Here is a 27,107-nt window from a genome sequence, read left to right as displayed (position 1 = left end):
TGATTGGTTTGCTTGGTATTCTCTCTATGTTGTAATTGAGAATCTTGCTTTTTCCTTTATGTATGTTGAAGCCTACTGATACAGAAGTAGTTTCTAATATTAGTACTTTTCAATCATATATATATCCACTTATCAATCAAAACGTTTTTTTTTAAACTCTGTCCTCGCTATCATTCAAACGTTATTTCCACAAATATTCAACATTAGATTATAAAGAAATTACTTGATACGGATTTGTTTAAATAAGAAAGTTACAATTTAACCAAAAATCTTTATAATAAATGATATTGTCTCTTGTTTTTTTAACATAAAATGTTACATATATGATATCAGAATTCTATGAAAATAAATAAATAAAATGAATTCATACTATTCTGTTATAATCTTTATTCTTATCGTCTTCTTAAATGATTGAAAGAATTATATGTATCTATGTAATGTAACATGAGTTCTCTCTCTGTCTCTAATTTGTTTTTTGTTTTTGTTGTTGTTGTTGCTGTTTCTCATTTAATCAATCATATGATGTTAGAAAATAAATAAAAAAAATTTTTTTCTCTCGAATTTTTAATTCATGTCAATTAATAGTGAAAATCATTTGATCAAAATCTGATTGGATCAACAAATTCTATTGATTCATCCGTTGATGAATTACTTTTTGATGATTTCTTTTCATATTCTATATCACTAAGACAATTTGATGAAATTACACTTTCATTTTCTTCTGATATTCGATAAGTATTTTTAATTCCATATAAGAAATATATTAATAAACCTAGATGGAAACAATTTGATATAGCAAAAATCAAACAAAAAAAATAATCGGCAGATTAATGTACAGCAAATGACATATAAAGTAATATTGTATTTTATTAAAGAATTACTCTTTTTTTAATTTTTTTTTTCTAGTTGTTAACCTTTTTTGTTGTTGGTGGTGATGGTGATGATGGTGTACTAGATTTTTTGCATGAATAATTTGTAGATAGTTTACGTCAATTGAATGATTTGACTGATGAAATGTCATACTGTAAGTTGATATTAAATGGATACAATTTTATTAAAATTAGATAATTAATAATTTGTACGTCGAGGGGGGAGGGTATTATTAATTAAAAACGTTATGTACTAACTGTTAAGCTTTAAGAATATAAAATTCACGTAATTATTACTATTATTATCAATTAATTCATGATCTCAACCAAAAACTTAACAATCTCCACAACCCCCATACTGATAATTAACATGTGCTCACTAGTGACTAGCTTCGTAAGGGAATTCTCGGAGTTCTAGCGAGAAGTCGTGACCAGTGGAGCTAATCCGTGTCGGGTAGAGACAGGTATCTACCTCAGTACAATGGAAGTTGGTCGCGCAATTTCGTGGATTGGTTGATGTTAGACACTAACACCATTGGATGCCGGCTCAGTGGTCTAATGGTTAAGTGTTCAGGCGCGAAGCCAGTAGGTCCTGGGTTCGAATCCCGCGGGGTGCGGGATCGTGGATGCGCACTGCTGAGGAGTCCGACAATAGGACGAAACGGCCGTCCAGTGCTTCCAGGTTTCCAACGGTGGTCTAACATCAATTAATTCATGATCTCAACCAAAAACATAATATGTATTAGTTGGTTGTATTCTGGCTGACGCATGCAGATATCATTAAACAATGAAAACTTAACTTATACCAAGAAAAGTCTAAATGAAATAGCAAGTCCTTAGTATATTTGGCAATATGGTTATGGTGTGTGCTACTTATATTGACATAAGTAGTATATGATGTTAGTCGTGAAAAGGTCTGGCAGCAGAGAAACAAGAGGATCGAACAGTAAAGAATGGAAATAGAATGCAATTCGTATGGAAATGTAAGAACAATGAAGTCTGAGTCATTATGAGACAATTGATGGACATTTTGCAAATTACGTATTTACTATTTGATTGTTAGATTTTATTAACAAGTCCTGTAATTTTGTGTTAAATACATTCGATTGTCCCCACTGGCGTACATGTTCACTACATGGTTAGCAGTAAAATTTAAGACATTGACTCTGACTATTGAATCAGAAGTCCTTATAATCTTGTGGGAATTTCAAGCTTACAGTAGCCGTATATTCTAAACTCAGCAACTATCTTATAGATATTACGAATTTTCGAATGATTAAAAAATGTCTTAGTAACTATGGGTAAAATGAGCAACTCAATTACTTCATATATCACTAAATCTTATTATTTTCATTATAAAAGAAGGCAGCCTGGGGCTCCTCTGGGGTTAATGCCAGTCTCGAACTCGAATAAAGGAGGAGAGTAGGGCATGGAGTTAACGAGCCCATCCCGTAAAAAACCAACTCGCTAAAAAGATGCTAAGCAGGAGACATAATTCAAACAATTTTAACTATAACCTGAGAGTTAGAATGTCTTCATTCAGAAGAGTTATGACGCCTCATGGTTAAAGCCGAGTTTCTTCGGAAGTCATGAGGCTGATACCCCTTCTGACAACCAGAGCAACCATTAATTTAGATACATGGAATTCTCGTACAATGTGTGAGACACAGAGAGTCATGAAGAGATACAACCTGGAGAAGCTTGGAGTCAGCGAAACTCACTGGACGCAGGTTGGACAACAACAACTAGCTTCAGGGGGGCTTCTCTTATACTCAAGTCGTGAAGAAGGAAATGCCCCACATACACAAGGAGTTGCATTGAAGCTATCAAAACAAGCACAAGAAGCGTTTATAGGATGGGAATCTCATGGACCAAGGATCATCAAAGCGTCCTTCAAAACAAAGAAAGAGGGCATTTCAATCAACGTCATCCAATGCTATGCGCCTACCAACGACTACAATGAAGACGCTAAAGATCAATTCAACGATAGGCTGCAGTCAATCGTCGAGATGTGCCCAACAAAGGACCTGACCATTCTGATGGGAGATTTCAATGACAAGGTTGGAATGGACAACACCGGTTATGAAGACATCATAGGGCGACATGGACTGACTGGGAGAAAGGAACGAAAATGGTGAGAGATTTGCAAACCTATGTGCCTTCAATAAACTGGTCATAGGCGGCACTATATTCTCACATAAGCGCATTCACAAAATCACATGGACTTCACCGTATCACACTACGCAAAACCCAATCGACCATATCTGCATCAACAAAAAGTTCAGGAGGACGATGGAGGACGTGAGAACCAAGAGAGGAGCTGATGAAATTGAAACTCAAGAAGTACTGGACAACGGGGCGGACAATATCAAAAAATTTCAATATGGCCTTTCTTCGAGGTACTGACAGACCCAACAAATTCAAGATAGTCCTCAGCAACAAGTTCCAGGCCTTTCATGATCTACCCAATGGAGAAGGAACTACTGTGGAGAGCAACAGGAAGGGGATCAAACAGGAAATCACTTCAACATGTCATGAGGTCCTGGGCCACAAGAAGCACCATCACAAGGAATGGATAACTGCTGATACACTGGATAAGATTCAAGAAAGAAGGAACAAGAAGGCAGCAATCAATACCAGTCGAACATGAGCAGAAAAATCTAAGGCACAAGCTAAATACACAGAGGTAAACAAGAAAATGAAGATGAGCATCAGAACTGACAAACGTAAATATGTGGAAGATCTAGCAATGACGGCAGGAAAGGCTGGAAGAGAAGGAAACATGAGACAATTGTATGATACAACAGAGAAGCTCTCTGTAAATTATCATAGAGCAGAACGACCAGTGAGAAGCAAGGAAGGCAAAGTAATCACTACATTGAAGAACAACGAAACAGGTGGGTAGAAAACTTCAAGCAACTTTTGAGTCAACAAGCCCCACTGAACCCACCCAAAATCGAAGCAGCACCCACGGACCTCCCAATCGATTTTGGCCCACCGACAATTGAAGATATCATCATGGCCATCAGATAAATCAAGAGTGGCAAAGCAGCAGGACCAGACAACATTCCAGCAGAGATACTGAAAGCAGATGTAGCAGTAAATGCAAAGATACTCCACATTCTCTTCAATAAGATTTGGGATGAAGAACAAGTACAAACAGACTGGTTAGAAGGACTTCTGATCAAAATACCGAAGAAAGGCTATCTCAGCAAGTGTGAGAACTACGGAGGAATCACTCTTCTCTCAATACGAGGAAAAGTCTTTAACAAGGTGTTGTTAAACAGAATAAAGGAATCCGTAGATGCCAGACTGGATTCTGTAAGGATAGATCGTGTACAGACCAAATCATAACATAACGGATCATTGTGGAACAATCAATTGAATGGAATTCATCGCTTTGCATCAACTTCACTGACTGCGAGAAATCATTTGATAGAGTCGACAGGACACCACGACGTGCCTAAGAAGACAATCAACATCATACGGAATTCCTATGATGGATTAAACTGCAAAATCGCGCATGGAGGACAGCTCATAGACTCGTTCGAAGTAAAGACAGGTGTCAGGCAAGGTTGCCTACTCTCACCCTTTCTCTTTCTAATGGTGATCAACTAAATTGTCAAGACGTCAACATCTGGAGGGAAGCACGGGATATAGTGGAGAGCAAGGTTGCAGCTGGACTTCACAGATGATCTGGCTCTTCTTTCGCACACGCAACAACAAATGCAGGAGAAGACGACCACTGTAGCAGCACCCTCGGCAGCAGTAGGTCTCGACATACGCCAAGGGAAAAGCAAGAGACTCCGATACAACACAGCATGCATCAATCAAATCACACTTGACGGAGAAGCTTTGGAGGATGTACAAACCTTTACATATCTGGGCAGCATCATTGATGAGCACAGTGGATCTGATGCAGATGTGAAGGCGCGGATCGGCAAAGCAAGAGCAGCATATCTACAAGCCCTCACTTGGAATCCTCAGAGCCAAAGGAAGAGAGGAAAACCAAAGAGCATATTACGCCGAGAAATGGAGACAGACATTAAAAGAATGAACAACAACTGGATAGAACTAGAAAGGAAGGCCCAGGACAGAGTGAGTCGGAGGTGGTCAGCAGGTTTCGTGTTAATTGGCAATCGTTAGCAAGGTGTACCTGTTATCTTGAGAGAACTGATGCTCCCTGACAGATTCAACCCCGTGTCACCCAGCTTCACAGTCAAAGACATTACCACTGAGATATCGAGGCCGCGACTGACCTCCTTTTTGACTGAGATGTATTTACAATTGATTGATCACTGGATGGTGATCAATGTCATGTTTGTCAGGTCTTTGTTAGTGGCCACATTGAGACTTGGTCGATAGGATTCCATTAGCATTTATAAATATCTGACATACATTACATTGATCACCACCCAGTGACCAATTAATTAGGTTGGATAATGCTGGTCGACCGCCTATGCTCCATTGGGGGTGACAGGCATAAATAAGTAAAGTAACCATCTAATTAGTATGACAAATTTGTCAAGTAATCATATACAGTTTATTCACTGCCATATCACAAACATACATACAAGCTAAGTGATTAGTTCACATTATAAATATCAAATTTTATCCACCCATTCACATACACATGTGTGCACCAAAAACAGAATCACGCATGATCTGAATGTTATAACATTAATATGATCAAACCTACCAGTATGTAGTAAACATTCTATATGATTTGTTCGTCATACTAATTCAACTTCTGTGAATTTAAAGAAGATTTGCCCATTCTTTAAAGAACTGACTCATGTTTGAAGACTCCATAAATTCAATTTTTAATTCGTTGTGATATCACAAATATATATTTTTACTATTATGAAGTGGCCAACATATCCTTAATTTATTTGGAAACAATACTTATAGTGAAATGATAATGATTATACATTAGTGATAACTTCATCTTTTCTATACTTTGGACTGTTTACAAACAAAACAATAGAAAACATAGTCTGTGGAATTTAAGTAATAAATTATTTATTTCACTTGTTTGAAAGTAATATTCATTATGAACTGATATCCACTAGACAACTGTTTGATGATAGCTTTAAACACCCTACGAGATCAAACTTAGAAAGCTTCAAGTTTTGCGACAAACATGGTAACTATAGGTCGATAAATCAGAATATAACGTTATTTATTAGTATATTCAGCTGATCTATATTTTTCATGATTATCAACCTAGTAAATAACATATGTGATATATTAGTAGAGTAAAATAATGTCAGAAGTAAAAATTAAGCTTATTTTGTGAAAAACCTATATGAATAAAATAAACAGTGAATCGAAAATTATATTTGTAGATGCCATTCGATATGATCTGGTAAACCTTCTAATAGAATAGTTAATGGCAGAGGAAATCTTTGTAATTTTATGATAACTTTTATCGATGTGATTGTTTAAAGTACTACTGTGTAATAGTATTTTCACACAAACAGTTGCTGAGAAGTTTAAAGCAAAAGCGCTTATGAATTTACTTACAATAAATCATATTCCTTTAGTCTATGAAATGAATGGTTTACGTATAGAAGATTGGTTTTGTAAATATTATTTGTTGCTCTTTTTGCATAAAAATCTACTAGAGACTAGTTGTAGTAAATTCACAGTCGAAGTTATCAGCACTGAGGTTTGTGGCGACTAGTGATTGTCAGTGATATCCCGAACTAATTTAAATTAGACATTCATTAGCATATATGAAGCATTGGAAATCCATTTCTTTCTAATATGAAGCTCCTCATCACTGTTCATCCACAATGTGCTCATTGGTGACTAATTTCGAGAGGTAATTCTGGAATTTTAATGAAAAACCGTGGTTGGTACAATTCTAATGCACCGGGTGTCAGACAGTTTCCCATTAAACACTGTAATGAGTTGATTGAAGGTAAATATACACACTACCGAATTCCTGCTGAATAATCCAGAGTTTAAGTGTTCTCGTGTGATCAAAGGTTCTGCATTTCATTCCCTCTTACAGGGTCTCTGGTGAGGAGTCCTACACCAGGATGAAACAGCATCCAAAACTTACCGACTTACCAATAGACATCTAACTTGGGTCAGTTCACGATATTAATAATAATCAAAATCAACCTGCATTTTAATCTCTATGATAAAATCTAGTGTATTAAAGTCCTCATTAGTACACTGTTCTTATAAATTCAAGAAAGAGAAGCAACTTACCGAGTAACATCCAAATACCATAACGAACCCAACTAAACCATGAAATTCGCGAAAGAAGGAGTAGATTTATCGTTAATGTAAAACAAGGAAGCAGTGGAACCAACGGAACCTGGAAGAAAGTTCGAAAATACCACTCAACTAATGATTATTTCTGATATATGAATAACAAATATTGTGTTATTCGGTTCATCAGCCTCTATGGGGATGGAGGTGTCAGATGATTCTTAACCAAACACTGTGCAACATGGTCGAGTGACAATCTTACTTTATTTACAAATAAGGTACACGTATATACTTTTTATTTGGGCTCAGAACATAGTTATGAATAAGGATATATATATATATATAATTGAACATTTGTAACTTGTAAATACACAGAATATAGAAGGTGAGAGATGCCAATATTTTGTTAATGATCTCGTGCTCCAGATGTTAGGTAAAACTAGACGCGAAGATAGATTTAAACGTAGATGTTACCGTAATGTTAATAATTATGTATGTCATTGAGACCTGGTAATTTTTAAGAACAATATGTACAATACTGTAACTCTTAACTACTGTGATGACTTATAATTCTCGGTCAGAATAGATGGTTGTTGGTACACTCTTTCATTTATCATTTAAATTATTTTTCTAAATATCAGCATAATTAGAACTATACTTCGTTGTCATGTTGATGTTCAATGTAGACGACAACACCAGACTGAGTTGCCTATTCAGTTTTCATATAAATAAACATCAGAGTGGAAAAAGAACTAAGTTAACGTTTTGTTTTACAAGTCAATGTTAGTTCTCGTACAAAATCACTTTCAATATTTTGATTAGGTTTTTAAGCAAAGATAGATAGTAGCTAGCAATGGGATCCAGGACGCACGTTCCGTTCTATGTCGGACTCGTCAGCTGGGTGTACCTGAATCCCAGAATTGATGTTCACTCTAGGACTCGAAACCAGTGCTGTTCGCTTCAAACGCCAATGAGTTATACACTTAGCTACTGAGTCCTGATAGCCACCTACTTGTGCAATGGGGTGAAGTTTAAGTTCACTTGATGTTGTTTTAATTGTATCTTCCCAACGTTATTTAGGACTGCAATTGATCAGTCTCATATTGGCATATGTGCATCCTGTGCGGATTGCCTCGATGAAGCCAACATGAGACTGACCAATTACAGTCCAAAATAACGATGGGAAGATACAAGTAAAACAAAACCAAGCGAATTTTGATTAAGTTGTTTCAACAGAAAATATTTTATTTAAAAGTATTGATAATAGATAACTTACTCGATACGAATTAGCATCATTTGACTTGAACTGTTTAATAAAACCGATGAAAATGATAGTTAACATGAGTAGTAAAATAGTAAGTACAGTAGCAATGATCTTCATAAATGATGCTATTCTACCAGATACTCCAATGGTCAAACATCCAACCAATGCAATACTCAATATTACATAAATAGATATTAAAAAAACAACCATACTACCAGGAACACCAGAATTGATAAATTTTAACATACGATCAGATAAACGGAAACCAATTTTCTTTTTAATGAATCCTGGTTGACCAATTCGCTTACTGTAATATACATTCTGTGAAGCAATAAAACATTCATAGAGAAAAATCAAAATTGATGTATCACAAATTATACATACATACATATCATGAGTAGTTTTCAACAAGTATGTAAAGTAACAGTAAAAATATATAATATTGAATAAGGAAAAGAGAATTCAGTGAAGAAAATTTTCTTTTCGACGAAATCATTTGCTTAAGCTGTATATTCGTATATATAGTTATATAGAAAATATATGTCTATAGGAGGATAGAAAAGATTGCATCACAAAAATGGATTCGAGACCAAATAACATATGAGGTTACGTACTAATCAAGAGGTAAGGAAGAAAATAATTTACGGGTCAGATAATATATTTAGCGATTTATTTTCACTGACCTACAAGAGGACAAAAACCACTAGTTGTGAAATAATCAGCAATCAATCAGCCAGAATATTTATGACAAATGATTTGGTCAGTTACAATAAGCTACAATCACTAGTCCTTGTATAATATATACAGTTCATAGTGGAGCCCTGTTTTCAAAACAAACTTTCTAAATGATGGTATCATCGAGATGCTGGAGAAGATTTGTAGCTTAGATGGATGATTTTGATGGAGTTTTGTTCTCTGAGCTGGATGGTTTGGTCCATCCATCAAGATGCTATCATCTTTGAATAAGCTTAAAAGTAAATTAGCTCAATATTTTTGTAATCCGAAAAATTCTTTCGAAAAAAATACTATCATTTGTTGAGACAAAACATAAAATAAACTTTGTCATATCTAATTTATACTCTGATTTCTTCTATAAAAAAACATTCCATCTAGGTAGATTTTCTATTAACCATTTAATAAGCAAAGATGGATAGTGGCTAGCAGTGTAATCCAGGACGCGCGTTTCGTCCTGTCTGGGAATCGTCAGCTGGGTGTACCTGCACCTTCTAGTTGATGTTCACTCTGGGACTCGGACTCAGTACTGTTCGCTTCAGACGCCATCGCCTTATCCACTTAGCTACTGAGTCCTGATAGCCACTTGCTTGTGCAATGGGGTGAAGTTTAATACACTTGGTATTGTTTTACTTGAATCTTCCCATTGCACAAGCAAGTGGCTATCAGGACTCAGTAGCTAAGTGGATAAGGCGATGGCGTCTGAAGCGAACAGTACTGAGTCCGAGTCCCAGAGTGAACATCGACTCTGAGATACAGGTACATCCAGCTGACGAGTCCCAAACAGGACGAAACGCGCGTCCTGGATTACACTGCTAGCCACTATCCATCTTTGCTTATAATGCTTGTAAATTAAGGCAATATCGAGGCATACGCACAGTATGTACATATGCCAATAAGAGACTGATCAATTTCAGTTCTTAAACAATAATGGGAAGATTCAAGTAAAACGATACCAAGTGAATTAACCATTTAATAGTTTATTAGTGAATGTGAAATGCATTAGATATGTATTTACCTGATAGTTTTCAAAACCTTTACAATTAGCATTATCATATTCATTTATATCTTCAGGATCATTTGTCTGTGATCGATAACGTAGAAATAAGACACTGATAGCACTAATACAATAGGCAATTAATGTGCCTAAACTTAAAAAACTTGCCAAACTTTGTACAGTAAATATTGTACTAAACAAACATGTGAAAATTATAATGAATATTGTCGTCATTAGTGGTCTCTGAACAAAGAAGACAAAAAAGAAAGACAAATAAGAATGTTATTAGTGATAAATTAAAAATATCACATTTACATAAGTTAAATCAACTAGATTGGTTAATATGTGACCAACATTATATTTCTATAGTCCGTTTAGTGCTGATCAAATTTTATTGAGCAAGCCGTAACGTAGCCACTCATTTAAGTGACTATATTTCTCATTCACTACGTTTTGATGTTTTGCAGTTGAAGCAAGTCGAAAGGAAACCCTATACCTGAGTTTTTAACTGTTCGACACTCACCAACAAGGTTTACCTGTAATCATAACGTGACTGAAGCTCTCGGATGGATCCGATCCTGAGATACTCAACTTCACATTCCGAAACATTACAAATGACTACACATCTATAGGAGGTTGGTCAAGGCCAGGATAACTCAATAGTAACTTCTCAGGACGTAGAACTGAAGGAGGCGGTATCAACTCCGTGCTAGAGCATTAGTCTCATAAAGAACCTAAGTTTAGAGTTTCTTAGCGATTTCCCTCAGCCACCTAACATGCAGACATATTGTCTACCGAATAACTTGATGTGTTTCCTACATTTTACTTGATAGATCAGTACACATCAATTAGCATTTTAGATTAAAATCTGGCGTTACTTATTATCTTATTGCGCGCTGGTGTATATTTTACGTCACATTACTACACAACTTATAATATTCAGTCATCATGAGCGCATTCGAAGTAATGATAAAAGAAAAGGGAGTGATGAAAGCCTCTTTAATTTAACGCGATTTAATTTGATTGGGATAACGCATATATATACATATATCAAACAAAATTACAACTGGGTTTTGTGTGCATATCTTTATATCATTAACTTTTCGATTAAAAAATTACCTTGAAGGGTCGGCAAACACGAGAAAACATGAATGGCATAAAACCATCATGGACCATAGCTAAACAAATATTTATACTGGCCAACATTGGTGATATCAAACTGGTGAGTAATCCAAGTACAAACCCACTGCCAACTAAACAAAACATGAATATTCTTCCAAAGTTTGCACCAGTAGATTCTTTGTTATCTTTCAATGCATTTAAAAATGCATTTTCTGCGTCGACATAAAACCATGGATAATATAATGTCAGTGCTAATGCAGATAATGTAGTGACGAGTCCCACAATGAGTATGCTGGTTACACTGGCTGCAGGTAGGCTATAAGGAGGACGTTTAACTTCTTGTGCACGTGATGATGGTGCACTGGATCTAACGAAAGCATTGAAACTAATTGTTGTTGCACTTAATAAACCGAGAATCCCATAAGGTAGAAAATATTTAATATTTGTTGTGATCCCAGAATATATTATGGAATAATGGTTTGTTTTAGCATGAATAAACATATAGATAGTAGCTATCAATAATGCTCCAACGTTAACGGCACTTGAGATCACGGTCAAAGCTAAATTTTTACGTAGTCCAAAACAACAACAAATGCCATAAATAAGAATCACTATCGTACTGAGGAAATCAGGATATTCTGATAACAATCCATCTGGAGATGATAATCTATAAAAGAAATTTTTTGAAATGAAAAACAAAAAGACAATTTAGCCTTATATACTAAAATTAAAAATTCTTAGAGACATGATTATTATGTGTAGTTTGTATTACAAATTTAGTAAAAACGAGTGACTTTTTCCACTAAACCGATAGATGTCAATAAAAGAATCAACCGTGTGAGGATTATTGGTGATCAGATGCTTGACATGGTATGGATTTGGCTATGTGAAACTATAAATAGTCTATATTATAACATTTCACTTCTCCCGAATATGCTACTAATTCTTCTACACCTTGAATTCATTCTCACTTAATAATACAAAATACTGGTGAACGTTCTTTAAACTCGTAGAACAGAGGCGAAACGTATACATCCAGAATAGCAGCAGAACAAAGAATACACATTTTTTTCCTGCTTAGAACTCATCAGCCATGTGTGCCTGTATTTCAGTGTTGACTTTGTAGTGAAATTCCAACCCACCACTTTCCTCACTGAACTCCGACATCTTATTAATCAGTCTATATGTTCACTGACTAATAGAGCTCTTACAGACGAAATTGTCATAAAACACTTGTGAATGGTTTATTTCCTGAGCTAAAGAACTGAATATCGAAAGTCTCATTGTAATTGAGAACAACGTTATCAGCCTCTAATGTTTTCGTGATTACTTAACGAGACTAACTTGAGTGTCTATTCCAAAAATATACATCGGTTAAAATGTGTCATAAAAAATATTTTTTGAAAGCAGAAAAGTTTCAGTTAAACGAAACCAAACCAAACGATATAGAAAACAGTCTATGGATTTCAAAATCTTTTAGAAACTAAAGAGCAACCTTGTGCAGACCTGAAGACATTACGACAGAAACGAAACAAATCCAGAATCATTATAAACAACACTAGTTGTGAAAAATGTTGTGCTGTGATGATTGGATCATCTGTTCACTTTTTTGCTTGTTTTTATTCCTATCGGCTTCTCTCGCACACTCAACTCTTTACTCAATCCCAGCACACAACGAACTTTTAGGTTAGACGCTAACCTACCGAAGGCTAAACTCCGAGATACTGGTCGGAATCGACGCCCTCTGGCTGCATTAAGACACGAAAGTAAATTGCAGTTAAGCAATAAAATAACATTGGATAAGAAAAATTGACGGGAAAGCCAGAGCGTTTCTTAAAGTCCACTAGTGAGATAAGGAAACAATTAACTGATTTCTAAGGAAGTATCAAATGCGTTGGATTAGCCCGAAATTTCGAGAACACTCAATGCCACTCAGGGTCACTGAATCAAATGGTTTTACACTTGCAGACAAATCAAATAACTCAAATCTTTCTGAAATTGTAATTGGACATGTTTTAAATTATAATAAACCTTCACGTCTAAGTCATCCAGCCTGAGAAAGGCTATGTTACAAAACCAGTCGCTTAGACTGAAAATTTTCTTCATTAATTCATATTTCGCTATTGTTATGAAACAAAATATTATAACGATCTAAATAAACGACAGTAATTCATCAATGAGTAATTATGTTAATTACGTCTCTAAATCAGTAAGAATTGATCATATAGTGGGTTTTAAACAGGCTAATCAATTCGAATCAGCTGATATAGAGCAGATACTCAGATTTTGTTTTAACTATAGCCTATATCGATTAGTTTTCTTACTTTATTTTAATGTTGGTCGTTTGTTTAAAGAAACTTATGACTAACTACAGATTTACTTGGTATTCCTTCAACACTGAGTAAATGTGATTTTACCTACGATTGAAAAACTTTCGGATTATTAATTTTCTTTAAACTTTACTATCGCCTGACGTCTCGAAACATGTCCTTCAGTAAAACAGTTTATTCATGCTCAGATTTTTTGATAAATTCTCTACACTAGACATGCATAAAAACTTACTAGATGAAGTTTATATCGTTTCTTTTAATAACCATTACTTAAGAGTGTCTAAATCAGTGTTGGTATTAATAGTAGAGCTTAGGTTAGACATCCATCTCTTCAAGTGTAGAAGTATTATCAATAAAGCTAATGAAATACATCACGTTTTCGAACTAAAATGTGAGATTAAACCATAATTTCCTATAAAATTTACTCATATTTCCCCTACATTGAAGAAACAAAGGAATTAAACTGTTTTCTGAATTTTGTTTACCTCATTACTCTTCAGATAAACGTTTTTGAGATTATTCAACATGTCATAAATGTAATCAGTTTTCTTGTTGTGGTAATATAATGTTATGGAATAGGATAATATAGAACGCCTAAATAATATTTAATATTTTACTTACTTCTGTTTGTTTACTAGGATAGCTAGTTAATACATAAATTTTATATCCACATAATTTCTTTTTATATCAACTTATGTATGTCACTTTACGAATTTCAATAAAATCATTGGAGATATTTCGCAACCTGTCATATTTGTGCCACAACTCCACGAGAAAGAACTACGTGTTCTTAAAAGTGTATCAATAGTTATTGGGTGCATTAGCCGCTGTCCATTTTATCCTTTCGTGACATCACTTTTTTAATAACTGTTCTTACAAGATTTCCAAATTTCATACATTAAAAGTTACCTAGTTTTTACTAGTACTGTAGGAGACTTCAGTGTACACTGAAAAGGTAGATCACCAATCAGCCGAATATTACTTACAATAGTATCACTCGTAAGTGGACTGAATTTGTTTGATTAAAGACAGATCATCTCGTTAGTTACTATCAGTTATTATAAAGTGACACATACATCTTTGTTGAGTCAGGAGTTTTTTATGATGAAACTAACACCAAAACGATAATGAGATTCTACTAAAATAATGCACAAGTATGTAATTACGTTGATTGTTAACCTCCTTATTTTTATTCGTGATTACAATGCAAGTTTTCGATCTGATTTATTGACAAAATCTGTTCGACTAGGGGTCTACATCAAAAATCCAGTTTTATCAGGAGTTATCACCAACCACATTGCATCATTGCATGTTATTATTTGATCTGTGTTATATTCAATGATCGAACAGTTCTCAAACTTCCCTAAAAATGATCCAATCCAGATTCATGACATTATTTTCCTTTACAGTGAACCGTGAACCCATAGCTAAAAATCAGAAGTAACTGAAGTACTAGAAGTAACTCATAACACACTGCTTTGAATAGAGCTACTACATATTATAAAATCGGACACAATCTACCAATCACTACTGATTTCATTTAAAATTAACAGCGAAACTGGATGATTTATAGGACTACTTCAAACTATACACTAATATCACAAAGCTTGGGGGACGCGTCTTATACGCAAAAAAAGGTATTTCATGGTACTAGAAATGTTAAAATTCTGATCTGTAATTATAGAATAACACTGAAACAAACAACAAGAAAAGATTACAATTAATATTGAAACCATTCACTTATTCTGAATTATAGCTTTTTATATTAAATAGTATTATATACTGACTATAAATGACTTCCAAAAACCATGAGAATATAGTGCAACTGAATAAAACAAACCACACTATTTTACCACTTTTGTAAGTACATTTTTAGATGAGTAAATTTTCAACGATTTTAAACTAAGCCTACAAATGTTTTCGGCTCAAGTTACACCCTGTAAAGTAATTGGACTTTTAAGGTGAATATATCATTGTCATAAAAAGACAGGATAAATAAGTGATAAAATAAAAATATTCCTTTTAACATGAATGTTTAAAATGGTTTGGTTGATCGCTAAATATATTTATACTATTGAAATAACTAAAGTGGGATAAAAAGGCTCATTGTAAAAGGATTTCGATTAGTTAGGTTTACTCTTCTTAGATTAAGAAGTGAAAAAGTAACACAACTTTACAGGATAAATAAATGAATTAATTCAATGAATTTATTAAATAGTATATTCAAGTAGACTAATATCTTGGAATAGTTGGATGGTACCAAACTTATGAAGCAGATCTCAACAAACAAAATGACTTACATATATATTCGCTTGTACATTGACGGCTTACGGAATCATGATCAATGTCAGGCTTGCATAGTCCATTAAGTGCTATTTGAATTCTGCCTATCAAGTTATAATGTGGACACCAATCTAAGTGACTTGATATCGCGTGAACTATATTTCATTGTAATATGGTTAGAAGTAGTTGATAACAGACCCTAGACCTTAGTTTCGTGTTGCTAATCACTCGTCAGAAAGGTGTACCTGTATTCTTTAAGCTACTGGTGTTCACTGAAGAAATCAATCCCACATCACTCAGTTTCTAACTCTGAGATGGTTTACTTACCTTCCAAATGTAATTATTATCCACGAACTTATCCTGTTTCCTGAAAAAGTGTCGATTATGTTGCTCCAACTACGTGCAACTAGTGATGCACTTAGTATGTAATCAATAAACGTTGACCATGCAGTTATGAATGCTGGGAGTTCACCAAGAATGCTGTGTGCATGTCCGTAACATGCAACATCCTTAAAAGAATTAAAACCAGTAAATATATATTAATAGGACTTTTTACTTTTAAAAATACACGCGTTCAAATAATAAATTCTATATCATTAATCCAATCACTAAAAGACACATTTTGGCATTCCCATCAAAAAATGAATTTTAACTATTCAGGAGCCCTACATTAAAATATCAGAAAGTGGCTAACCAAAAATTTATAATTTTAAAAATTTCATGTCATTCTTATTTGTATAAGTTCATTTACTGAGGAAAACTCCATTTTCTTTGGAAGATCTCTTAACAATAGCAATAAAGGAAAATTACGCCAATGGTTTCTGGTAGTTATTTATAAAGTAAAATAGTTTGTTTATACTTTACACAAACAATAATAATCTCATCGATTATCTTTACTAATAGAAAATGAGTCTAAGCAGAGGTGCCTACTTCAAAGATTGACATAGACTAATCGATCCAATATCCTTATTACCGAATTCTAACAATTCATACACAATTCCATAACAAATCAGACATTCATACAACATTAAATGTGAAATTAATGGAACAAAGAATTTTTTTATAATTTTCAATTAATTTAATCAAGAACTGGTAAAAAACAATTACTTACTTTTGGAACATGACATGCTAATTCTGAATATATCAGAGAATTTAATATTGCTACAAAAGTAGCTATAATATAAGCAAGAAAAGCACTCGGTCCAGTTTGTGCATTTATTACAGCACCAGTCGACACATAAATGCCTCCATCCAGCATACATGCTGAAATTTATAATATCAGTGAATATCATAATAATTTAAGGTGACTTGAAATTACTTATATATGTGACTGTCAAATTGTCTATTCATACTATGTACTGATATATTTAACTCATGTCTCCTGTTTTAGTATTCTTTGAATCGACAAACCATCTACATGATCTTTATTTAATCAAGATAAAGCTTATTATACAAAATTATCAGTTCTCATCAAGTGTTCCTTGGTATGGATAAAACACAACTGTAGACTAGTATTAAACCAATGACTTAAGTTTGGTGTACAATGTCATGATATGAAACTCTGAATGAAATTTATTATTTAAACTTTTAGGACTCAAATTAATTAGAAAAGAATGTGTTCATCAGTTACCAAAGCCTAATGATACCCAATGACAAAGATGTAACATTGAAATCTAAAAAGCAAATTGAATTATACTATTATTAAAATGAATCCAATCACTGTTGATAACTAAAGAGAAAACGGTTGTAAAAATTCATCAGCTAAGATTATTAATTATGATTTTAACAAATAGTGAATGGGATTAATTCACCTTCCCTTCCTAAAATTTATCAATAATGTCATGTTGCTTTTCAAATAATTACTTCAAATCTCCCTCAGTAAGAAGAATAATCATCATCATGAGTACTCACTATATTATATACTTATACAAGATAATTTAAGTACAGATAATGCATATATAAACATGATTCATGAAACCAATTTGCAGACTCAAAAACTTGAACTAATGATAAACCTTTTTTTACAATTAAATCACATTGGTTTTATACACAGCTATCCACATCCAGAACCGTACATAAAGCATGAGAAGAACACAAATACAAATAAATATGTCACTTTGAAAGAAAACATATAAATCAAATGGTTTTGGTTCGATCACAGATTTGATCAACGCAACTAAACTGTACTGGTTTTTCTAGGATAATTTGTTTGTTAAACTATCCACAAGAAAAATAAGAAGGATATAAAAAAATATACAATCTGTTGAACGGTAACACACTTTTTATCAATTCTAATTCATTTGACCGAGAATCCAGGTATACGAGTAAATATCTTTTTTTATGTAAAATAGTCCCATTTGCTTTAGGGGACTATTGTAATAGTATCTACATAGTGTAATGACATGTCAAGCAATGAATTCACATTTTATTTTGAATATCACTAGACTCAATCGAAGTTACTCGGAGACAGAAACTTAGATTTAGCAGATGCTCATCTGTATAATTACCATGCATTTTCTTAGCTACTTATGAATATCCTCTACTTTAAACAATGAGTGGATGTAAGAATTTTTAAAATAATTAACATAAGACAAACAGTTTGACTAAATCTGAATAAATGTTTAGTGATGAGCAGTTCATGATTTATAGAATGGGGGAAAAGATTGAATACGAACAGTTATGCGTGGTTTAACTCAAAAAAATTGAACTTAGAAAGACGATGTTTCCAAATATGACTCATGTTAAGAGCCAAAAACTGCATAGACGTTTAACACCTGTTTTTCTGTTCATCATTAAATTGTTTCAGTTTCACGAACTCAAAATACTGAATTAGAGATGATCGCTAGCCATGAATAAATCTAATCGAAAGATATTACCTATTACATTTGGTAGCTTGCATTCGGCATCCAAAGTGTCTATGAATAACGTCTCTTCAGTGAATATATTTCCAAGACACCAATGTTGTATTCTTCTGGTATGTCGAATAATTTTTAAACTTAATGTGTGGCAGTGAAGGCAAATGTGATTGGTTACTAAGTGTGGACAAAGAGACATTCAACTTAATAATCAGAAAATATGTTATTTTCCTTTCTCTTATCGACTTCTATTAAGGACCCACTGACAATGACGGCTTTTAGATGTGTTTAATAATGTACTCTCTAGCGTTAATTGTGTTCTCTCTTCCTGATCATGAATCGGGTATATAACGTGATCTGGTTTGTGTGTAGTGGATCGTTTAAGTATTCAATCCAGTGCTAACATTAACTCGATCCCCCCCAGACCAATCTTGTTAGCATACTATCGTATTTCCGTAGTGTACCATAGTGAGGGAAAATATTATAAATCATCCATTGTATCAAAATCTTATGGAGATCATTCAATTTATAGTTTACATCAAAAACTGAATTGAACTAAAATCTATTTTTACTATTCGTGGTAATTATTGATTCGATTTAGAAATGAAAACATTGAAATGACTAACTTATTCTAACATTTAATTACAGTTAAGATTAAAAATAACAATGGGACCAATCGATTTTCAATTATTTTTCAATAAACAATAACGTAATCAGAGAGGGGTTTTGTGGATATTATAGTAACTTAGTAGTTGAATTCATGAGTCAATTGAAGCCAGAGTACCATGGAGAACCTGGAAGCATTGGACGGCCTTTTCTTCCTTTTGTGGGACTTCTCAGCAGTGCGCATCTATGATCCCACCTCGCGAGATTCGAACCCAGGAGTCCCATAATAGGACAAAACGGCCGTCCAGTGCTTCCAGGTTTTCCATGGTGATCTAGCTTCAATTGACTGATAAATTCAACTATTAAATAACATAATCGTCTTAAAAGTAACTCGTCAATTTCAATACACAAAGATTATAAATAGTTTTAAGCTGCTGGGTTAATAATGATTTTATTGCATGCCTTGGAGATGAATCACAGAGTAATCAATAAGAAAAAGTGAAAAAGTCATACCTCCCACTGGTCTTTAAATACATTCTTCAAACTTATAAGTTAGTGGTAAGAAAGACTCTACAACTTCACTTAAATGTCAGCTGATTGAAACACAAATCAGTCATCTACCAAATTTATGGTGTTGTTTAATCAAGTTTCATTTTGTTCACTCATTAATTTATCAAACTTATCACTACAATGACTATTATTATTATTATTATTACTACAGAGTTTACAGAGATAAAATTCAATGTTTCTCACTATTTCTGTTGGCTATTACGTTTTTAAATGTGTTCAGTTCATCATTCCGAATTAATACAATTTATGAAAAAGTTTATCATAACCAGTTTTACAAGAATCCATAATCAAAATAATTGACAATAAACAGTACATTGGTTAATGTAGCTTGCTTGTTTACTACACAACAAAAATACATTTAAAAATGATTAGTTTAGTTTTCATTTCCTAATGAAAGAATTAACACTAATTAGGTTAAAGAATGATCCATTTATTTTATCATCATTTTTACTAAACTATTTAGTTGGCAAACAAAATTGTAGCAACAAATCACCAGTTCATTGTCTGCTTTAATACAACCAAACGATTGTTACATACAAGTCATTTCAACAGGAAAGTCTAATTAAATTATTTTAGGTATTTGTTCTATGTACCATTGTATGCCTGTTACCAACATATTACATCATTTCTCATTCAAATGGTCAATTCATTAAACTATTAAAAAGTAACCTAGATACTATTTATACAACGAACATATTCACTTTACTGAATTGAACACGGTAAACCAGTTTCAATTTTGAAGGTGAAGATATATGTTTATTAAACACAAGTCAATAAATTGCTGTCTATCACAATAAATGAAAATTGTTTTAAATGCACTAAATGATCTACCCATGTTCTTTATTCGCACACACACACTATATATATATGATGAATAGTTACATCATGTAATCTTAAAATATTTTTATTACTTCAAAATATAAATGAGTTCTTAACACAAGCAAACGTATATTGACAACACATCTTATTTACTTATTTCTAGTCTCTGCTACTTTTAGTATATAAGCTAAGCGATACACATGATTCATACTTTTCAAAAAATGTATTCTGAAATCAAAGCAAATTATGTTATTATTGTAACAACTAAAATTACTTTAGAATTACTCAAGTACAAATTGCATATTTACTTTTCAATTTTATAACAATTAAATACACAATAAGAATAATAAATCAAAACACTTTATTGTAAGTAACGACATAACATCTATCAGACTATTTGATAAAGATATACTTTGAGCTTAGGCAGTTTGTGGAGATTATTCACTTTTAATTCAGTTTACATCATAGACTGAAAACTAGAAAACACCGAAGAGTTGTTTAGTCCTATCACGGGTATCCTGGGTAATGTACATAGACAGTGAACAAATTCAAACAAACTCTAATATTTGTGTCTAGAGTATTATAGTTAGGCCAATAAGATGATATTCACTAGGTTGCTTTTCAAACTATAATCAATTCTGCATACTGAATAATCAACTATCACCCATATTACTATCTATATGACAGAACTCTACTAATCACTGTCGTTCATTTGAATTTCAGAAATTGTTTTCTTACTTAATCATCAGGAGAATACACTAGCCCTACTGGACCTGCCGGATATCGAAACACCACAAACAAATCTTCCTATATATTTCATTCCTTTAACGATTGAAGAAATCAGGATGGCCGGTCATCAAACAAATCAAGAGTGGAAAAGCATAAAGATCTCATAATATACCACCTGAGACAATGAGGTCACACATAGAAGCAACAGCAAACATGCTCCATGTTCTATTCAGGAAGATTTGGGATGAAGAATAAGTGCCGACGACAGACTGGGAAGAAGGATGTTTTATCAAGATACCAAAGAAAGAAAATATGAGCAAGTAAGGCAACTAACTACATAAGTATCACAATGCTATCGGCACCAGGAAACGTTTTCAACAGAATGTTGCTGAATCGGATGAAAGACTGAACAAACTCCCAACTTCGAGATCAACAGATCGGATTCCGTAAGGATGGGTCGTGCACAGACCAAATCGTGACACCACGGATCATCGATGAACAATCAATTGAATGGAACTCGTCACTACACACCAATTCCCTTGACTATAAGAAAGTGTTTGACAGTGTGAACAAAGTAACCGCATGGAAACTTCTTCGAGACTATGGTATGAGTACTTGGAAAGATCATCAACATCATCTGGAATTCATACGACGAACTACACTGCAAAGTGGTGCATGGAGGAAAGCTGACAGGCATATTCTAAGTAAAGATCGGAGTCAGACAACACTACTTACTCTTTCCCTCTAGCATTTCTATTACTTCTGGTGGTCGAATGGATTAGGAAGACCTCCATATCTGATGGAAAGCATGGGATGCAATGGACGACTGGCATGCAACTAGACAATTTGAAATTCACAGATCACCTAGCACTTTCCATCCCATACACACAAACGAATGCAGGTCAAAGCAAGTAGTGTAGTAGCAGCAGCAACCTCTGCAACGATGGCGGAAGAAACATACTCAAACACAACATGGAGAACAACAATACAATCACACTTGATGAAGAAGCTCTGCAGTAGTTGTAAACATTCATGTGCCTATCTGGACAGTATCATCGATGAACGTGGAGGATCTGATGCACACGTAGAGACAAGGATTGGAAAAGTAAGGACAGCATCCCTACAGTTGAACAACATATGCAACTCAAAACAACTTCCTCTCAACCAATATCAAAGTCACAATCTTCAATAAGAACGTCAAGACAGTTCTACTGTACGCTGCTGAATCTTCCAGAACTACTACAACCATAATCAAAATGGTACAGGTATTTATAAACAATTGTCTACGTAAGATACTCAATGTATGCTGACTGGTTATCATCAACAACAGTGTACTGTGGCAGAGAACAAACCAGGTTTGAGCTGAAGAGGAAATTAAGTAAAGACGTTAGAAGTGGACAACAAATACATTGAGGAGATCACCAATCTGCATCACCAGGCAAGTACTAAATTGGAATCCTGAGGAGAGATGGAAAAAAGGAAGACCAAAGAACATAATGCGTCAAGAACTGGAAGCAGATATGGAAATGATGGACAGCAATTAAAAGGATTTCCCAGGCCAGAGTTGGCTAGAGAATTCTAGTAGGAGGCACATGCTCCTCCACGAGGGGTAAAAGGCGTAAGTAAACCAGTAAGTTAATCATTGGAAGGAACATAGTTTCTATTGTCATGTCTTAAAATTGCAGGTCATGAAAGTTAGTTATGCATCGTACTAAAAATCAATATTTTTCCTAATCAACCTGAAAGACAAATAATAATAGACTCGAGGTTCCTCCTCATAGATAGCAAAAGTAATGTTACTGGACAGTTTAGATTATTACTCTTTTAGATAACGAAAAAAAAGAGAATATTAAAGTCTGATGTTAAATTCATTTTCAAAACTGTATTAACTAATGAATCAAAGGTTTTTTTACCACAATTCTGTCAATAATTTGGTTTTCTTACACTATGTTTTCTCTTGATACAGCCAGTACTTTTTGTCACTTCGAATAAGGTTACAAGCAACTATCATACAAGTTTACTTCTTGCTCTATTCACATATATCTAGGAAAAGACTCCAATGAAATCATCTAAGTAATCACCCAATACTAGTTAGTTTGTTTCAAATTTGTTTGAACTTACTAGCACTCCTAATTATCTAGACAGTGAGACAGTGGAACTTGTGCCACTATGTTTTCTATGGCTAATAGATTTTTTTTATCAGATATTTGAAAGCAAATAACAGAAAACTATCAATAGAGGTTGTACTTGTTGACACATGTGAGTAAGATGTACACGAAATCTACGTGAAACTGATTTCTATTCACACGCTGGGATCTCAGTTGTCTAGTGCTCACAGTTAGTGGTGTTATCAACGAGCAATTCAAATGATGTGAAAAGTTTATTGAATGCTTCACATAATTACTGGATAAAATTTTGTTAACACTAAGGATTAGATAACATTAAGATAATTAAATAACATAGCTTTTCCCCTATAAATACAGTTTCTTAATTCATGAACTTTGGGAACTTTGAGGGTTACATGACAGATATTCAGTCGAAATTATTATTTCTGTACAAAGTTCTATATTATAACATTACCGTTCTTTGCCGTTTTTCATTAAAATACTTTAACAAAATGAAAGGATATGACAATGCTAAGTGAATTTAAACTTCACGCCATTTCACAAGCAAGTGGCTATCAGGACTTGGTAGCTAAGTGGATAAGGCGATGACATTTGAACCGGACGGTACCGAGTTAGAGTCCCAGAGCGAACATCAACTAGAAGGTGCAGGTACACCCAGCTGACGATTCCCAGACAGGACGAAACGCGCGTCCTGAATTCCACTGCTAGCCACTATCCATCTTTGCTTATAATGCTAAGTGTTATTTCTTAATAGTTATCAATTATTTTAATTGTAAAACTAATTATTAATCAAATCAAGAACTGGATTTTGTAGATAATATTCGATCATAAGAGAAATCTACAAAATTAACAATTCAAAACACCAACTAATTTACTGCTAATTCTTCAGTAAAACATGTTTATCTCCAGAATTATTGATTCACTATCAAATAAACTGAGACTAATTTTGAACATAGCAATAACAAAAAGTACCTATGTGTTCTTTGAAATACAAAACATTTAAAATGAAAACGAAACGATAATTCTTATATCTGGTTTGGATAGGAAAAGTTAATAGATCTACGTAAACTTGTTTTGATCTGACTATACTGCGAAAACCCAGTTAGATGATTATTTTTGAAACGAAATTCAAATCCTAATGTCTTCAGCACTCTAGTTGTCCTCTAAATCATTCAAATTCTTTAAATGAAAAAAAACTACGATCGTTGTATGTTCCAACATACAGTAGCTTAAGTGATACTAAATCTTTAACTGATCATATTACTGACATTGTGCTAAGTTGTTAATGAAGATATAAATCTGTTGGAAATCACTTATTAAAATCAATTGTTCCAGCTCATTCACCGTCTTCTAGACACTTGTTACTTTTTGTGGTATTTTAAAAGTCTAAACCATGATATTAACAACCAGTTAAGATGAAAGGTAACAAAATAACCCTAAAATTACTTCAAAAATGTGGTTTTCATTCTTAAGTCACAAACGCCAGATCTAGCTAAATGAAAAATCTCTTACACATAGTTCCCGTTATTATCTTAACCTTATTAACTCTTGAAATCTTCGCTACATCATGATACATATATTCATCTTTCATCACCCTCGTATGTATAAGTTGTAAGCAGCTGATGAGAACCTAACGAAATAAAATAAGTTCATATTACTCTGCATCAATCTTCGTTCTTGCTCTCTTTAAGAACAATCTCTTATTCTTGCTCTTAAGTTGGGGTATTACATATAAGTTTATGATAAAGTTACCATGATTCAGAGTTGTAAAGTAGCAAACAATTTATTACCTGGCTCACGAGCTCTTCATAGATATTTTGTTCATTATGATCTACCAAAAAATGGACCCTTAATAACCAGGTTTTATAAGGCCCACCGATTGGCTGCACAGATGCAAACAAATTGCCATCTTCAAAAGTTTTTATCCCACTTCAACGGAAACAAGTTATCATTTGTGTGTATTCATCCGACCATGGGTCAAGTTGTATGAGTATCAGTTACTTCGTACAATACGTTTCCTTAGTTATTCACGAAATAATCGAAAACTACCATTCATAAGGTCAACATGTATTCCCTAAGCAATCAAACAATAGACGTAACGGTTCTTAAGTCTCACACTTTATTCAAGGTTGAAAGCCAAGACATATGTGTCTACCAATATTTTTTTATTCTATTCGAAAATCATTTAACCAATACACAGAACTAACAAGCATCTTCTGTAAAATTGTAATGTGTATTGTAATGGAATCCTGTCTATCGAACTTTCTAATGATTTTATAATCACCCAGTAAATGTTAGCTGCATTTATTACTGAAATAGTATTTCAATAACCTTTTTTCAGACGCCATTGACTCTCAGCAATTAAGCGTTTCCCACGTATTGAGATCAATGGAACTAGTGTATGATAATCTCAGAAAACAAAGCAATTATCTTATCTTTAGCTTCGATAATTCTTTGACTTGGAAAAAGTACCTATTCTCATTTGGAAAATAAACTAATAACTAATAGTTTTGTAAGTTTCCACTGGAAGATAGTTCATTTTAAAAGCTAATTCCGCCAGTAGGTACTAGTGAATCAAAAATTAAGCTTTCTCTCGACTACAATTACTTTTTGTTTTGTACCAAAGTTATTCAAACGATCTACTTTGTCATCACAATTTTGTAATTTTCCTTTCCAATAAATACAAATTATGTAATTGACCACCAATAAACTTACTATAATCTCTTATTGAACTTCTGTCATTTTCTGTGTTACATAACCGTTTACTTAATACTTATTATCATGCTTGTTTATGTTATTAAGACAATTTCTTCTTCACCTTATACTTCGTGTTTGGACACCGAATATGATTAGTCGTCATCGTTTATGATAAAGACATACAGATAAATCATCATAACATTTACAACCTCTCAAAGAATAATTTTGTAGTTCTATGTTATGCATAAAATGAGTTTCTGGCAAACTCGGCAGATGTTAGGAATAAATAAGTTAAATTTGTAACAGCAGATGTCGATGAGAATTAAATTCAAGCAGTAATCTTTGTCTGTTTACCTCTGTTACAGAATTAAAGCGTTCAAACACATTTTTACTGTATGAAAGATTTTCACTTTTTCAATTGAGAAGTATACGTAAAGTCTCTTGAAAATTTAAAATATACAAGAGCATGAAATTGAAAAAGCGAATCAGTACATTGTTTTTGTTATAAACAAAAATGACGTATTGCTAAGGAATATCAAACAGCTGACTTCATCAAAGTAATATGACGTCTTAACGCAATCAATATTTTCAAATATATAAGTAAACAAAACTTCAAAAAGTTTACTATAAACTTACCTAAGCCATAAAGAATCAAACTTATGGTTGTTAAAGTTTTATTAAGATCATTATGAAATATATCTTTGAAATGTTTCTTTCGAAATAGGCCATGAGCTACAGTACGCCCATACTCTCCACAACAACCAAGTGATTTTTTATGAGACGGTTCCGTAGTTTTTGTAGCTGACTTATCGTCTACACATAGATTACTTTCTTGCTTTGACATTTACTTTCGATAATCAATTTATCAGACAGAATTCCAGTC

General features: G+C 33.5%; 1 protein-coding gene across 2 annotated transcripts; it reads right to left on the bottom strand.

Annotated features, from left to right (window-relative positions):
• Window positions 1–257: 257 nt before the first annotated feature.
• Window positions 258–27,107, bottom strand: SLC7A4_2 (Cationic amino acid transporter 4; the record flags this gene model as incomplete). Of its 2 annotated transcripts, XM_012939875.3 has the most annotated exons (8): window positions 258–772; window positions 7,092–7,200; window positions 8,371–8,679; window positions 10,109–10,330; window positions 11,207–11,876; window positions 16,150–16,331; window positions 16,934–17,085; window positions 26,861–27,068. In XM_012939875.3, 8 exons carry the CDS (start codon window positions 27,066–27,068, stop codon window positions 600–602), a joined length of 2,025 nt encoding a protein of 674 aa, XP_012795329.2. In that variant the 3' UTR covers window positions 258–599. The 2 variants fall into 2 exon arrangements, with proteins under 2 accessions (XP_012795329.2, XP_051075144.1); XM_051209683.1 differs by lacking the exon at window positions 10,109–10,330 and having other exon boundaries at window positions 26,861–27,107.

Source organism: Schistosoma haematobium, chromosome 1 (assembly GCF_000699445.3).
Source record: "Schistosoma haematobium chromosome 1, whole genome shotgun sequence".
Lineage (NCBI taxonomy): Eukaryota > Metazoa > Platyhelminthes > Trematoda > Strigeidida > Schistosomatidae > Schistosoma > Schistosoma haematobium.
Note: the sequence above shows the minus strand (reverse complement) of the source record. Positions and strands in the feature narration are given on the sequence as shown.